Source organism: Aristolochia californica, unplaced genomic scaffold, assembly GCF_029961685.1.
Source record: "Aristolochia californica isolate CCGP_79_NKW_82.1479 unplaced genomic scaffold, dmAriCali1.0.hap1 SCAF_9, whole genome shotgun sequence".
NCBI classification, from domain to species: domain Eukaryota; kingdom Viridiplantae; phylum Streptophyta; class Magnoliopsida; order Piperales; family Aristolochiaceae; genus Aristolochia; species Aristolochia californica.
Genome location: NW_027182290.1, coordinates 843,049 through 859,767, shown reverse-complemented (window position 1 = coordinate 859,767; position 16,719 = coordinate 843,049). Strand labels below are relative to the sequence as shown.

Below are 16,719 nucleotides of genomic sequence, written 5' to 3'. Positions count from 1 at the left end.
CCTTTGTCTTGTGATTAAAAATCAGTTGATTTTTAAAGAGCCCTTCTTTATAATTGTTTTTGTGTAAACTTCAATGTTTCTCCAAAATTTGTATATTTGAAATTAAATTGAAATAAAAATGGTATAATTTCATTCAAATGGATACATGTATATTATTACAATAAGTTTTATGTATTTATTAAAATTTTAAATTATATTTAAATTTTTTTTGTAGTCTGTAAGCCGGAGGTTAGAAAGGGTTCGGAAATATAGTAGTCTATAAGACACTCTTGTGAAAGGGTTCACAAGAATGTTGGAAATGCGCATATAACTTTTTTCTTTTCGCTGATAGGATGAGAAGAAGATGAACAGTGCTTGGGGGTGGCAGCCAGGGCGACCCGAAGAGTGGCTCAAAGAATCAATGGCACGCGCGCGTAACGTTACGCATTCGATGATTCACATATAAAATAAAATACAGAACGAGATCCCCTGGTGCGCACTTCTCTCCACTCTCTAGCCGGAGATCTGACTACAATGGCTCAACTCCGGTCTTCCCCTTTTAGAAACCCTACTGTTGCCGCCGGAAATTATCAATTTGTTGACAAAGCTCCCCATTTTCCTTCTCTCGCTTTGTCTACTTCGAGGTACTCCTCCAACCTTAATCTAAATCTCTCTCTGCACCGACCTAAAGCGTCTTCTAACCCGGCTGGAATCCCACAATATCCCCCTAAAACTGAGTATTCCGGAGGAGGGGCTGATGGCGGTAGTGGAAGTGGTCGAAGAGGCGGCGGCAGCGGTGGCGGCGATGATGGGAAGAGCCAGGGTGGTGCGGATTCCAGCGATCGATCTAACCAGTCGGATTTCGGGATCCTTGGCCTTTTCATTAACGGATGGAGATCTCGGGTGGCTGCCGATCCTCAGTTCCCTTTCAAGGTCCTCATGGAAGAGCTAGTCGGAGTCACCGCTTGCGTTCTCGGTGACATGGCTTCGCGCCCCAACTTCGGCCTCAATGAGCTTGACTTCGTCTTCTCGACGCTTGTGGTGGGTTCCATTTTGAATTTTGTTCTGATGTATCTCCTCGCACCGACGGCTGCCGCTTCAGGGTCCGCTGCACTCCCGGCGATCTTCGCGAGCTGCCCCAAGAGCCACATGTTTGAAGTTGGTGCATATTCGATTTTGGACCGTCTGGGGACTTTCGTGTACAAAGGTGCTCTTTTTTCTGCAGTAGGATTTGCTGCAGGGTTGGTGGGCACAGCTTTGTCAAATGGTATGATCAAAATGAGGAAGAAGATGGACCCTGAATTCGAGACCCCCAACAAGGCCCCACCTACGCTCTTGAATGCCTTGACCTGGGCAATTCACATGGGAGTGAGTAGTAACTTGAGGTATCAAACTCTGAACGGTTTGGAGTTTGTGCTTGCCAAGGGATTGCCGCCTTTGGGATTTAAGGCCTCGGTCATTGTTTTGAGGTGTTTGAATAATGTTCTTGGAGGTATGTCGTTTGTGGTGCTTGCAAGGTTGACGGGATCACAGAAGGTGGATGAAGCGACTGTGGGTCCTGTTATAGAGCCAGCTGGGACTGAAGAAGAGAAGGAAAAGTTGGTGGAGAGGGAAGGCGATTTACAGGAGAGTCAGTCTTATAAGTGAGTAGCTTTGTTTTCCTTAATAGATTCGATGAAGTTGAGGTAGAGAGCCTGAGGGCAATCATATAGAGAGAGTTTAGTTTTTGCTGGCTGGATGGGTTTTTTTATGTGGTGGCTCTGGTTATGTGTAATTTATCAGTAGCTTGATGGGTAATAAAGAGCTTCTCATGAAATCTTGTTTGTCTTGACTATGATGAAATGTGCCCTATCTTGCTGTTCTCGGAGTTTGTTTTATTGGAAGAATGCGATTTGCTGGATATCATCACTGTCAAATATTCTTCGTTGTGAAGTATTAAATCTTAGTTGATATCAAACTAAACTTTTTTTAAAATTATAAGGTCTACAAAATAATCTTGTTTCAGAATGTAACTGTAACTTGCAATAACAGTACACTTTTTGTTCTCTGTGTGGTAAATAATACTAGACAAGTACGGGTCCAACTTTTTCTTCCAGCAACTTCCTTGAGCTTTGTTACACTATGTCCCCGTGGGCCATTCCCTATAATTGAAGCTATCCAGTTCTCTGCTTCTGGGAGAGCTCTCTCAAGAAAATGAACCCTTCCCAGCTCTCTCGTTGCTTGCCACTGAAGCTCATAATTAGCTTCAGAGATCATGTAACTTCGTCTAGCACTCCCTTTGCTCCCTTCTCGCAGTTGGCTGAAGTTGAACTTTGATAGGAATACACTTGATAATCCCAGTGCAGATGGTGTTAGGGAGCATTTGGAGATTATAGAGGATATCTCGTTCTGGCTTATTCAGGCCTGCAGGTGTAAGTGGCTTGGTGGAGGCTGAAATGGGGGCTTGTCTATCGTGCATAAGGCTATTCTCTCAATGATATTCCCTGCATGTTGTCAGTAGACATAGTTAGCTCATAAGTGTCAAAGAAATTGACCCTTCTTTCTTGGTTAAGGTGGCAGTCATGAGTTTCACGTTTGCTTCCTCAAATCTGGTCCCATGATGGTGCATCGAAGCCTTTTCTTCTTTATTGTGTAATTAACAATGGATAGTTGGGATGCTTCTTTGAAAACTCCTTTTGACAAGTTGTTGTAAATGTTTGGTTCTACTTTCCTCTCTTTCTTCTTTTTGTTTTTATTTTATTTCTCTTAGCAGTTTCATTTAGAGGTTGATTGATGCCTGTGCTGCATTTTTCCCTGAAGGAAATGTTAGTGTATTTGGCTTTGTTATACAGGAATTGTTTTATTGGAATTTTGTTATTGATATATAAGATTCTAGAATATAGAACTCTAGAGTTAGTGTGACTTTTGGTGTTCAAGAGCTGTATTAGATCCGTTAAATGATTGCTAACAATAGTAGATTAAGAAGATCAGTAATATTTTAATTATTATGTTAAAGCCTATCTTGTAGTTAAACGTTTCTATTAACATATAAGTTCGTTTATTAAAAAAGTAATTATATTCTAAATTATTAGAAGTATTCTTTTCCAAAAGTTTGTAGAATAGTTATTTATTTATTTATTAAACTTAAAATAAAATCATAATTATTAGATTATATTTGTATTTGAATGAAGATGTATAAAAATATTAGATTATATTTAACTAATCAAATTATCTTTGTCTTGAATCTTGTGATCTGATCGTATTGTTCAAAATTTTCAAAAGAGATTACTATTTAAATAACTTAAAATTAGATAATATGAAATTGTTTAATTTTGTAAATGAAATAATTATTTATAATTGATTTAAAAAATGATAATTAAATGATACTTTATGTTAACTAAATAAGTATGTTCAGTTAAATAAAAATAAAATATTATTTTAAGCTAATAAAATTACAATTTTGTTTAAAATTTTAAAAGTAAATAATTAGTATTATAAGGGTGAACACTGTCCTTCATCAATTGGGGCTGTGCTGTGTCACAAGGGGGAAAAGAGGGGGGAGGGGTGTGCTCCTTCTAGGTTGGAAGCATGGAAAAAGGGGAGACTTCCATCTCCTTTCCATTTCCATCCCCAAGGGGGAAGGCTGCTCTCCTCTCTATCTAGACAGAGGAAGGAAGGCAATTTCAATTCCTTTATATTTCTGTCCCTGAGAAGGCAGGCCGCTCTCCTCCTCTTTGTTGTCCCTCGTTTTCCTCTTCCATTTGGATTTCATTTTTGTTGGAGAATTAAATTGGAATTCCACATATACAGGAAAAATTATGGCTTCTAGAAAATATTTCCACAACTAATTCCGGACATAAAAACTCTGGGGTCTTTTTCCCAACTAATAATTGTATGATCTTTAGTGACTCAACCTATGGAGATTATTCCACTGAAACTCGCCCCTCACATCCGTCTCCACAAATGGATAACGGGCTTGAGACATGGACAAGACAAATGGGTACAAACTAAACGGTGCACGAACTAGGCCCAATAGAACATGTGTCCTTCTTTGATACCATTAAAAAATGGGTTCTTGGTCCATCCCAAAATGACTAGTTCAAATTAAAGGTTTTTTTTTAGACTAATAACCACATGACTTTTTCTGACATTAATCTATGAGGGATTCTTCCCATTAACATAAGCAATTCATTTGTCCCGGGTGCTTGTCTTGCCCTTTGATTTGTGAACTTATCATTAATGTCTATTGAACAATAATTCATTTTTTTGATATTGGTAAGAAGTGACAATAACGAGGCTCCAAATCCTGAGAATCTTGAAATGAAGTAAGTCAGAGCCACAACAATTAAACGGGGGGTTCTTCTGCTCTTCCTGTGGGAAACCTGATTTGGCTTCTTTGTGACTGGTTTTACATGACTGATCATATTTGATACAATTTCGTTGTCTGGGATCTAACCTTTTCAGGCTGAAGATGGTGTTTGTTTACCTCAGGATGCTTTCTATTATTTAATGTTTGGAAAGGCAGTATAATTTTTTTCTTCATTCAGTTTGACATTGTGGCCTTCAATTCTTTGATTTGATCATACTGAATTTTCTTGAGGCATGTCAGTTTCTGTTGTCACACGTAATTTGGTGTATGTGAAACAGAAATGAAGTTCACATAAAAATCTTTGGTAGATAAAGAAGTATTTGCACATTTTATGCCTATAGTTTATGTTGAATTTTTCTACTGAGGATATAATTTAAGTTACTTTAGGGTCAGTTGACTTCATAATTCTTCCTCTATTTTATTGTCATTTGTTGGTTCCATTGTAAGACTCTAGTGGAGGTTGAAAACAAGTGTAATTCTTCCTTCTCTAGTTTTTTTTTTTTTTTTTTTTTTTTTTTTTTTAAGTAGAGGCTTAAAACATTTCCAGATGACTAACCATGCTTGTTGATGGTATAAGTGAAGTCATTCTTAAAGAATAGGTGAGGTTTTTATTTTTTAGAAGTTACATTTTGAGTTTACGTAGGTATTTTCAGTTCTTACTTTTTATCATCAAAACCTTTTGTAACTTGCAAAATGTTCATATTTAGACACTCTTATCCTCTCAAACCTTCTCATCTGGTGTGCCATCCACAAGTGCTTTTTTCCCCTATTACCAGCTCCAAAGAAGCTGTATTACAATAGCAAGCAAGAAATGAAAGCTAAGCAATTTAGAGTTGAAACTCCTACCAGTAGTTGGGATGCTACAATTGACATACTTTGAATCAAGTTTTGCTTTCCAAATTCCCTCAAGGCTCTCCATCAACCCTTATTAAAACAAGTCAAATTTCATAGAAGACTGAATTTGCTGCCATTACTTGGTGTCTTTGGAGGAAAGGAACCCAATGAGTTTTTCAGTGATTTCTCCTTGCATTCTAACATAAAAAACCATAGATAACATTCTGTTTCGCCTAGCTATCCCATGGAGTTGGATAAGTGTTCCGTTTAATGTCAACTCAGGCCGTAAGTCAACTGTATGGTGTATATCTTGCTTGGGGGGTAAACCGGGAAGTAGATTTGAAGGAAACACCTCTTTGAGTTTGCTTAGAACTCCTTCACCTGTTTTGAGTGTATTTATTCTGCTTGTTCAAATTAGTACCTAGTGGAGCTGAGAGCAAAATCCATTTTCCTGGATTCTTCTTGCTCAAAGTTTGTCTAAAAAGGAAGGAAAACTACAGATTTGAACTTGTTGAGCATAGTGTCCTTTGCTTGGAGAAGAGCAAGCTTGTTTGTCCTCCACAAAAATGGTGGCTGTGTTTGACACAGTGAATAGTCGAGAAATCGAGGGTTTCCTTGTTAAAACCCTAAAGGACACAAATAGAAAAGGGGCAAGCGCCAGGACGACTACTGGAATTCTTATTTCTTCCACCAATTGATGTCCATTATTGGTTATCCTGGGTAAGACTAATGGTTAAGACAAAACATCTTCAGAGAAACCAAAATAACCCTATTGGTTATAACTTATGAAGGGTAAAAATATCCTAAACCCTTAAAATAAGAAAATAACAGAAAAGACAATGAAAAATATATACTCAAAAGCAATAAGGGGATTGGGCCTCATTTTTTCTTCTTCATATTGGTCTTGGATCTATCAAATGTATCCAAGGACTCTTCAGCTTGCTTCTCTGCATTAATGTTTCTCAATGATTATAGTTCTAGTATCAAATTGCCACTCTTGAGTAGGAGATGACCTGCATCCTTGGGGATCACATCACACCAAGTGTTGTTTTTGCACATATAGCCTATGAGAGAGATACTAAACATTCTTTAGAGACTTTGTCTTCATTAAGTCAGTCATGTGAGTTCTTATGAGTGTGGGTGAGCGTGCCTTTCTGTTAAAGTTTAGACACTGCCTTTTGTGACATCACATTCTCACAATTACCTAAATCAATAACACCATTTTTTATTTTTTTTGTGTGAAATGATAGTTCTATTCAAAGGTAAGAAGGCATACAAACTAAAACTAAAGGAGCCTTCCCATTATAGCAAGGGATTGGAGGGAGGCTCCATCCTTAGCAAGAAAGTCAGCTCAAGAGTTAGCTGATCTCGGTACATGCGTCTAGAAATAGTGTCAAAAACTTGATGAAGAATGGTCTAGTGTCTCCACAAGGAGTAGAGATAGATGAACACCAAGTGATAACAATTTGAGAATCTCCTTCAATGATGAGAGACCTACTGAGATGGTGTCTGAAAATAGAGAGGCCTTGAGGGAGAGCAAAACGCTCAGCCTCGGTAGAGTCGGCAATGCCAATCGAACCTGAGTAAGTGATGAGAATTGTCCATCAGCTTCGTGAATGACACCACCATAGCCAGCAATGCCCGGACTATCATGGGTGCTGCCATCAAAGTTCAGTTTAAGGATTCCCTATGGAGGAGGCACTCAGGCGAGATTGATGGTCGGGTGACCGCGGTGGGACATGCTTGCAAGGGCCACCCAATTGAAGCACAAAGTTGAACCAACCATGCTGAACTCCTTTCTGGTATGTAACCAGGCCAACACGTGTCCGATAATGCTACTGGACACACTCTCAGCACAGCTGACCGGACTTCTTGTTTTGGAGTGTGAAAGGCCATTCTATTTGCTTAAGTTAATGGGGTCTACAATAAGAATTAAATTTCATAGCTCAAATCTTCTCTCATTCTCTAAGAGGACCAAGCATCTGCCATAGCACTTGTTTTTTCTGAAAATTTCCTTCCTCATGGTCAACAGTAAATAATACTCCTCTGTGTCATGTTCCTTCTTCATGCAATGATAATTGTTTTTCCTTTTGGAGGACATTGAGATGAGTACCATATCAGTGGCAAGTAATGTTTGGTTGAAGTTTGGTCGGTTGTGTTATTGGTCTGTTGGACAATAACTAGCTGTTTGCTAGATTTACGAGCTTGGATTATATAGCAGATGGTCAAGTGTGTGAGTACTGTCTTTAGTGCTGAAGGTTTTTGGGTTTTGGGTATGCCACTTTTTGAGAACCTTGGGCTATGGAATAAGACAAGAAATTTATGATAGTTTGGACGTGCAATAGCTAGTATTTGTGATGTTTTAGGCTGCTAAGATATGTTACCCACCGATCTTCTTGGCTTTCTTGAAATCTTGTCTATCAATCAGGAAACTCAACTGTCATGGAGATCACGAGGATGTCTTTGATTGTTACTATTTTTGAAGTCTTCAAGAATTTTTTAAAGAAAATTACAGAAAAAAGAGTCTTCTCTCTTTGTGCAAGTTTGAAATCAAAAGCAGATGACATTTGCTGGTCCATGGGAGCTGTGTAAAGGCCCTCTAAAGCCACTCCAAGAGCTTCTTTCTGGGATGAACTAGGCAACCTGGAAATCACAGCACAATGATTCCGTGCTATTCTATCCCCAGCTGAAGATCATTGAATTCATCTTGTCATGCTGCAGCAATGAATGTCGTACAAATTTTTAGAAAAGTGTTAAATGCGGAGCTTGATGCAGCTGGATAAACTGTCAAACGTCTCCCATCGTCTCTAAGCTGGATTTGTCTCATCCCCAATGCCACAGGTTGAGCCATTTTCCTCCTGGTTGGAGAATTTGTTGCTTCATGAGAAAGGTTTTTGTACCAATATAGCTTCGTGGTGGTGTTCAGTTGATGTATTGGACTCCGGCTGTTTTTTGTCTTAGCTAGAATCTTATAGTACTTGAAGGCAAATATCAAGGACTGGTAGTTCTTATTTTAGATTTATTAATGAAAAGAAAGCTTCAATTCTTGCTCAATACAATTCATAGATTGGTATTCAGAACCTAAGAGTACTTTGACATTCTACTCCATTTGTCAAGGAATCAAAGTTTTACTTTGCCATTCTCTTTTCCTGTTACCAATCAGCTCGGAGACTCTGGAGAAACATTTTAAAACCTTTTGTGTGTTGAAGAGAACACTTCCAGAGGATTTGTCTCAAACTCTTGAGGAAGGAGCATAGTAATTAGTAACTCCAAATGCGCTTATTCCTCACCTTGTACTAGGATTTGTTTGATGCAGTTCTTTTTCAGCTGTAAATAAAAGCGTCTCTTTTCTGGGTTTTCATTTAATGTAGTCTTATCTGGCTGCTAACTGAGATATTTCAGGCAAACTTTAAATGGCACATAGTCTTCTATGGAGAGCTTCCCTAGGGTTGCCTGTAAACCGATCAGATCTCACCATCATGGAGAGACAGAGTTCCAGTAACGACAACATTAAGCAATCAAAGATGGAGGCAACTACATCGAGCCTCTCCACTGTTCATTACACAATTGTATTTGCAAGTTGGCAGCAATCAAATGTTTTGGATCTTTCTAATCGACGAAATCTTTAACAGAAGGGAAGGGTACTTGCAGAGCGAGGAGACTCAGGACCACCCTCGTCCCAATCAGCGAAAAGCGGGTCGAGCATCTTTCCCTTCCCAAACGAAGAAAACAGTCCGCTACCAATGGTCTCCACTCTGCACGGGGTGACTTTTGTCATCTACAGAATCACAATTCCGTCGTTAACAGCTGCCTGGAGACGAATAATGACTCGCGATTATGAGTGCTTGTGGAAATGAGGAGCGAGATGCTCTCATGGAGCGCCAAAATGCATGTTCAGTCCCTCTCTTCACGGGCGGGGACTTTTTCCGGTCTGTGATCTCAGCCGTATCTGTGATTCTCTGCACATCCCCCCTTCCGCGTACTGTTACATTGTCAGCAGTTTCTGGGTTGCGCCTGACGCGCTTCATGAAAAGCTTAGATTCGTCTGAGTGCACGGAAGGGAACCAAAAACGTCATGTGAAAAGAGTGCCAAAATTATGTCGACAACGGAAAAAAACAGAAGAAAACCCAAAAGCGTGTGTGTGTGTGTGTGTGTGTGTGTGTGTGTGTGTGTGTGTGTGTGTGTGTGTGTGTGTGTGTGTGTGTGTGTGTGTGTGAGAGAGAGAGAGAGAGAGAGAGAGAGAGAGAGAGAGAGAGAGAGAGAGAGAGAGAGAGAGATATGAGTCAGTAAAAAATTCTACAATATATTGAAAATATAATAAAATAAAAAAATGCAAAAATTACCGAAAGGTAAAATCGCTTATTTTATAATGAATAAGAAAAGAAATTAATTAATATAATCCGAAAATAGAAGGGGATGTGATCATGTGAAGAGGGCTGAGAATTTTAAATATGGAAATGAATGAGAAAATAATTTATGATGTTTTAAAAATATGAAAAAGAAAAAATAAAATTTATGACAGAAATTGAACTGAAACTAAAACGGCGCACTTAGCAACAACAGTTCGGCTCAACCGAAGCCGCACAGTCCAGTGGGTCGCCCGAAAAGCGGACGTCACTACGCCGACGTCCACATCGCGGCGCACGATATCACGAACTCTGAGGAATCCGGATTCGCAGCGGAAGGACACGTGAGGCCTTTGTCTCCAGACGCGTGTCGAGAGGCCTCAGGAGTCAAAAATGGATGACTGCCCCGGGTCCCATCGACGTTGCTTTTTCCTCCCCCTCGCGTCGTTGTCCCTCCGCCCCTTCCTTTCCCTCTCTCCCGAAAAAGTTGACGCACCGAGGCCGATAAGGGCGCCAGAGGAGATAGAATTCCGCACTCGGATTTTAGAGTAAGAAATGGGTTTAGAAGGGGAACGTCATCGCCGACGAGTTTCCGAATCCGACGAAGGGAGAAAACCGATTGGCTCAGCCCAAAGGGTACACTGTCCGCTTTTTTGTCGCCGTTCGTCGGTCATCGCTGATTTGATAGCCAAGGAGGGCCCACTGTCTCTGGCAACCACTTGACCCCACTTCCGGGATTGAAAAATATACGGCCAGCTCGCCTTGCTGATGTGGTACTCGTGGCCTTTTGTTTTGTGGCTTCGGAGTGGACTCCAGCATCGCTCTCAGTTAGGCCCACCTGTGCGGTGCTAGATTACATTTTTACCCTTCTCTGCCTTCGCTCCAGACGCGAGGACGTGAGAGGGTTTTGCCCTTTTTTTGTGGGCCAGGTTCGGACGACCGGCGACGGCGGTGCAGATTCAAGGGTAACAAATTTTGATCCCATCCTAGTAAATTTAACCCGAACTTGACCCATTTATTTGACCCAAACTCGAGTCTATTGAAGAAAGGCAAATACATGTTTGGGTTTTCCTTTGCATGTCCCGGATAAGACCTGAATTCTCAAAAAGAGAAAGAAAGACAAGTGCGCCTCATTTGTTAATTCAAGAAAGTGAATTCCCTTTACAAATGTCATTGGCCAACATATTACACCTCCCATACGGTTTTGATTCCTAAAATCAGAGCTTTTTTCCCTACACAACCCAAGATTCCACTACCACTAATTAAAAAAGGATTTTTTTCCTCACTTTTCGTTCCTTATACCACCACTTCAATTGTCTTTTCAAAATCAAGCTTTTTCTTCTAATTAAGGGAGTTAACTCTTGTGGAATTAGTCTTAGTTTATCTCAATCTCATGACTCATCAATTTTAGCATTAGTTGGAGAACTGGTAGAATTGAATGGATTATGATTAGTTATCTTTTATTACCATCATTAACCAATCTTTTATGCTTTCACTAGCATTGATCCAATTTAATGAAGCTTACATGAGGATGGTATACATAATTAAACCCGTTATCTCATTAGAGATAGTGGACAGTTGTAACCACTCGTTCTTTCGATGGTAAAAGATGAGTTTAATGCAGGCAATGCTAGCTCATCTTCTCCCGAGTAGACACAGATTCTCTATTCTGCACAGCGGAAGCCATAGCCAATCTCCATCTTCTTCTTTCCTCTACCCATGGAAGAATGTCCCTTTTGGACACTCAAGGCCGCATTCAAATGCTACATGGATCAATCCCGGGCCTTCGTTTTTTATCGTTAACATATCATAACAACGGAATCTCACGCTAATCACCCGACAATAAAATACTCACTGGAGTCCACCGGAGCCGTGCTTCGTCTTCCTTCCGCCTGAGTTTAGTATGGTTTCTTTATTCGACAACGAACAGATCAATCACTGTTAGTCCATCCCAGGATATATATATATATAGAGAGAGAGAGAGAATTAATGTTAAATAATGTATTAAACATGACTCGAAATGAAGAAATAATCTTAAAAAACTCGGAAAATGAGAGGTTCCATGTGCCTGTAGCTTGGAGCTGATTGTAGTTACCTTCTCTACATCAGATGCAGCGCAAGTAACGTCAGATTTTCATTAAGCTCCCAAATAGCGTCAATCATAAATGCATGGATTAGAAATCAAAGTAAACTTTGTTTCATTAAGATAGTGTGAAAATAGTCTTTTGAACTGTTTGTTTGGAGGCCTATTGTCTTTGTCATTCTAACCAAGTTTAACATCATGATCAGTAAACCATTGATGCTGCAACCCTCTCCCTCCCATCACCATCTAATCACCCAAATTTTAATGAAGATTTCACCATGTTACAATCCACTCTGAATGATTTCTTTCAATATATACTGCCCTAACCCAATTTCAAAGATGATGACATGCTAAAAATTAGGTTTATTTAGTTGATTTCCTTGTGAAATTCTTCCTTTGAAGTTGGAATGAATTTGACAAATAAACTAAGCCTTACCCAATGAATCACTACATGAGATATAGACCTTGTGTTATTCAAATCTCATTACTAATAAGACTTGGATGGGCATCTCAAATTTCCTCCAAAGTATTTCTTTCGAGATGCTACGATAAGAACGCCCGATGCCTGATACCCGTCTCCTAGGGTTTTGTCTATACTAAGGTTTATACTTTTGAGCATCACAAAAATCTTGTAGTTGAAATACCTATAATTTTTTTTTTATTAATATGAATATTTTTTAATAAAATAGATTATTTTATGATTATAATTAGTGTAAGTGAAAAGAAAAAAACTGATTAGTTTATGCATGGGAGGAGCAAAAGAAATTGGATGAGAGACAAGTAATACAAAATGTCAGCTTCTTCTAGGAAAAAAAAGTAAAAGTAGAAAAAGTAGCCATCACTGAAAATTCTTTTTTTCTCATTTGGGCTGAATAAACAAATTGAAAATGTGTCTATCGTTTTCCTTCTCAAATCTCACCGCAACGTAGGAAGCCTTTGGGACTTTAGGTGACATAGACTTTGGCCATTATTTAATTCTGATACGATCTAATAGAATCTCCTCTTCATCCACACATCCCATTGTTTAAGTCCATTAAGCTATAGTTTATGGAGGGAAGTTGCCTCCTATGCCTTGGAGTAGTTGAGTAGAAAAAATGCTTCATAGCTGAGGTATGCGTGGATGTATCCAATACCCACACGTGGATGCGATTCTGATAGCTTTGTCTAGGTTATATCTGGGGAAGGATTATAATAGGTTTACGTCTGGAGTATATATGTCTAATGCCCTATGCATTTGCACATTTTTGCTGATTGATTACAGTTGGGATTAGAGATGATAAAGAAAGATTAGCAATAATAAAGCGTAAACAAACTAGGGGTGGCACCAAGCTAAACTGGGTCGTAAACCTTTCGAGTTCGGCTCAATTCTGCTCGAGGTCAAACTTGAAATTTAAGTATAACAAGCCAAACTCGGCTTGTTAGCTAGTAAATCGATTTACTAGTATAATTTTTTTTTATAAAAATACCTTTTACTCTAATTATTCTCGTCAATTCCCTCTTTAATTGGTTAATAATTGCTCTTATTTCTCTCAAACCTTAAAAACGATCAATAGTTCAACCCTTTTGAGTTTCTCAACATCTAATATTGTTGTTTACTCATGGAACAAACATTATTTATGGAAGTATTTGCTCTTTCTTTTAGGTCTATTATCTGTGATAGCTTGCAGTTCAATGCTACTAAGTTCACTACAATATTCTTTTTATTTATTTTTATAATTTTAAATATTGATGGGAGCTCGAACCCGACTAGAGTTAAAAATTTTGGGGTCGAACTTGATTCGAATGTTAAGTTCAAACTCAAAGTATTCAAATCAAACTAAACTCGAACTTCAGTAGGTTTGAGCTTGAGAATTACTGTGCCCTCTTTGGTGTAGGACATATGTAGGACACGTTGATATTGAATAGCGAATGTAAAAAGTAAAAAGAAAATCATTGGATCCTGTTATGAGAGACATTGTTTCAGATAGAGAGGTAGTACGAGAACAAGTCAGTATGGGGAGATTACCCGTCGCCGTCCCTATTCCTTTCCCCTCTTTCCCCTCCCATCAGCAGCGACGGAAAGGGAGAAAGTTTGGAAAGTTGGTAGGAGCGAGGCTGCCGCCCCTGCGCAAAAGTAACATCATCCTCCCAGGGTAACCCACATTTATACACCTGAGTTGGGTGTAAAATCTTTTAAAATGCTGAATCCCAGGCAGGGAAATCAAGCTGCATATACATACAAATCTTTATATAATTCTTTATGCCTTGTGTGGGCAAAGAGGAACATGCCACCCAATACCCTCACACTCATCGTTTATTTTTATTTTTTTAAAAAAAAAACTATTTTTAATCTCCCAGAAAAGCTTCAATCTCCGAGCTTTTCTGAACACGTTAGTGGGACCCAGGAAAACCCACCGTGGATGGAAAGTGGGAAGAGGGTGTCCCAGTGTTTCTTCCAGGCCCACAACGGGAATCTCTCTTTTTCCGCACGTATGCATGCATGTGGTGGCCTCTGAATCGAGAAAGGAAGGCGAGAGAGACCAAAAGAAGAGGCTTTCTTGCTTCTGCTTTATTTTGGTGGTTTATAGGAAGGGGGAAAAAGGGGAGGGTGGGGGTGTCCTACGGAGTCCGAGAGTCCAGGCCCGGCTTTTTATTCTCTCTGCTTTTCATGCTTTTCTTTTAAATTTTTTTAATGGGGAGAGTGAGTGATGAGAAAATATTGTTCCTCAAAAGGGTACGATTGTTGCTTTCAAATGTGAAAATGAGCAAGCCCAGAAACACAATTGACTAGAGATTGTCGGACTTTTTGGACTTTCTCTCTTTCTCTCTCTCTCTCATATTTTAATTGGACAATAGAGAAAAATAGATTCATCCAAGACTTGATTAAGAAATTTAATTAGACTATAATCAATACATCTTCGTGTAAATGAGTGTTATTTTTAAGTTCATTTGGTACTGAATTTAAACTGCTAAGCCAATTTGCGATTTTATCAATTTATGATCTTAATAGGGTTGTTTCAGGGTGTCTCATATTTATTGCTATTTACAGAAGATGATAAAATGAGGACATGACATTAATTGAACAACTAATGAGACATCCCAAGGCTTTTCATTCTCCAAATTATTACTAATCCAAGTCCTAACATCATATTTTCCGGCAATTTTTCCAGCAATCTCCACGTAAAAATCTGCCACTCGCCACAGTTTCATCTATTTCTCCGACTGCTTCAGCTTTTCTTTTATTCTCTTAATCAACACATGTCTCTCTTCTCTTCTGCTTCGAAAGCCTCTCTTCGTCTTCTTCGTTTCAGGTCTGCGAAAGAGCTCTGAAAGACAATTTCTTTTGTACAAATATGGGTAATTGATCAGAAGCTACTACATACATTCCCATTTTACAGAACTCTTCCCCCGGTTCCGGCCATCTTTTTTGCAGTGTTCCCTCAGTTCCATGGCTCACCGCAGCACCACGCAAGACTGGGGGCTTGATCGTCGGAGAAGAGATTGCACGATTCCTCTGCGGCGTTGAGGAAATTGTGCTCTTCCATCCTCGGAAACTGGTGGAAACCTTTCTGCGTATTCCAGGAGATCCTCGTATCCGGGAAGTCGAGGCAGTTTATGGAAGAGGCAGATGAAGAAGATCCGCCGTCGAAGGAGAGGGAGGAGGAAATGACGGGGGAGATCAACATCGTCATCTGAGGAACAGACCCATTTGGTGAAATTGGGTTCGGATCAGGACTGTTGTCGTCAAGAACAGCGCTCGAATCGCTGTCCTCGTTAAGAGTTTTACTTCGATAATTAGAAGCCTTGTTTTCCGATTCTGAAACAAGGGCCTCTCCTTCTTGGAGATCTTGGTTCACTTCTTCTTTGATCGAACCATTGGTTTCTTCATTCTTTTCCTTCAGCTTCGATTTCAACTCCTGCAATTCGGCTATTAGAACCTCTTTGTCTTGTTGAAGGGCACTAAAATTATGCTTGAGGGAATCGTAATTCGCCTTCAAGAGGCTGTAATCTTTCTCCAATTGCTTCGTTTTCCAGCGCGCTCGGCGATTCTGGAACCACACGGCAACCTGACGCGGCTGAAGGCCGAGTTCTTGAGCGAGTTTGATCTTCCGCTCCGGTTCGAGTTTGTTCTCTACTTCGAAGTTTTTCTCCAAGGCTTTCACTTGATCGACGTTCAACCGCCGTTTCTTCTCCGAGATCTGCCCCGGTTCCTCCACAGAGTCGTCGTCGTTCAATCCGTCCAAGATAGATTGGAATCCTCTGTCGTAAAGATTGCCGCCAGTGCTGTTATCGCCCAGAGAAGTCTTCACATCTGGAGAAAAAAACAAAGAAAAAGAAACAGTAATTGTGTTACAGAACAACGAAGAATTAAGAATATCCAAGTCCAGATAGCTTCATTCGCAACCAAGAGTTAAAAAACACTAAAAGTTTGATGCATAAAGTTCATATAGTAAGCTCCAAAACGAGATCGAATGAACAGGAGTAAAACTAATGGGTCTGATTAGAAACATTCACACATCTCTTCTCTAAACAAAGAACATCAAAGGACCCAGAAGTTGGAGTCCTCCAATGCAGAAAAATGAACCTGATCTAAACGAAGAAACGAACGCATCACTCCCAATTTTTACCTGCAGAAGGGCAGATAGAAATCACACCCCCAAGAGGATCAGAGCTAGCCAACCGCTTCATGACTGACAAAGAAAAAAAGACCCAACAGAAACAGAAAATGAAAGGAATCTCTCTTCTTTCCCAGCACAGTTCCCCCACCACGCTCAGGCTTTGTTTAGCAGCAGCGGTAATTGCAAACAAGCAGCTCTCTCGCCACTTGAAAAGCCCAACTCATCATCGAGACAAGCTACTTTCATGCTGAAAAGAAGCCTGAAACAACCAAAGAGGTATCGAAAGAAAACCTCTGAACTTCACAGAGCTTCCCTCCGTTCCCCCACCTTTCTCCTTTATCCCCAACCCGTCTCCTCCTTCAAGGCCCATCACTCGAACAACGGCCCCGAAAGAGATCAGGACAAACCCAGAACAGATTACACGTCCTCCGCCTCCTCTTCAATCTCATCATTACACGATGATCGTTCAATCAAACAAAAACGAAACACACAGAGATGAGGAGGAAGAGAGAGAGAGTTCTGAGGGCGTG

The 16,719-nt window shown here is 39.9% G+C and overlaps 2 protein-coding genes across 2 annotated transcripts; one reads left to right on the top strand and one right to left on the bottom strand.

Moving 5' to 3' along the window:
- The first annotated feature begins 308 nt into the window (after positions 1 to 308).
- LOC137941699 (protein RETICULATA-RELATED 3, chloroplastic-like) lies at positions 309 to 1,879 on the top strand. The gene has a single exon (XM_068787224.1). The coding sequence runs from the start codon at positions 514 to 516 to the stop codon at positions 1,624 to 1,626; it is 1,113 nt and encodes a 370-aa protein (XP_068643325.1). The 5' UTR covers positions 309 to 513; the 3' UTR covers positions 1,627 to 1,879.
- Positions 1,880 to 14,648: 12,769 nt separating this feature from the next.
- LOC137941399 (homeobox-leucine zipper protein ATHB-6-like) lies at positions 14,649 to 16,714 on the bottom strand. The gene is made up of 2 exons (XM_068786787.1): positions 16,199 to 16,714; positions 14,649 to 15,882 (listed from the first exon to the last, which is right to left on the bottom strand). Exons 1-2 carry the CDS (start codon positions 16,257 to 16,259, stop codon positions 15,011 to 15,013), a joined length of 933 nt encoding a protein of 310 aa, XP_068642888.1. The 5' UTR covers positions 16,260 to 16,714; the 3' UTR covers positions 14,649 to 15,010.
- Between the last annotated feature and the right edge of the window lie 5 nt (positions 16,715 to 16,719).

Bases quoted from the DNA above. Each gene is read 5' to 3' on its own strand.
- LOC137941699 (XM_068787224.1), top strand. From the start codon at position 514: ATGGCTCAACTCCGGTCTTCCCCTTTTAGAAACCCTACTGTTGCCGCC.
- LOC137941399 (XM_068786787.1), bottom strand. From the start codon at position 16,259: ATGAAGCGGTTGGCTAGCTCTGATCCTCTTGGGGGTGTGATTTCTATC. The intron at 15,883-16,198 runs GTAAAAATTGGG...TTTTTTCTCCAG, and splicing joins TTCTATCTGCCCTTCTGCAG to ATGTGAAGACTTCTCTGGGC.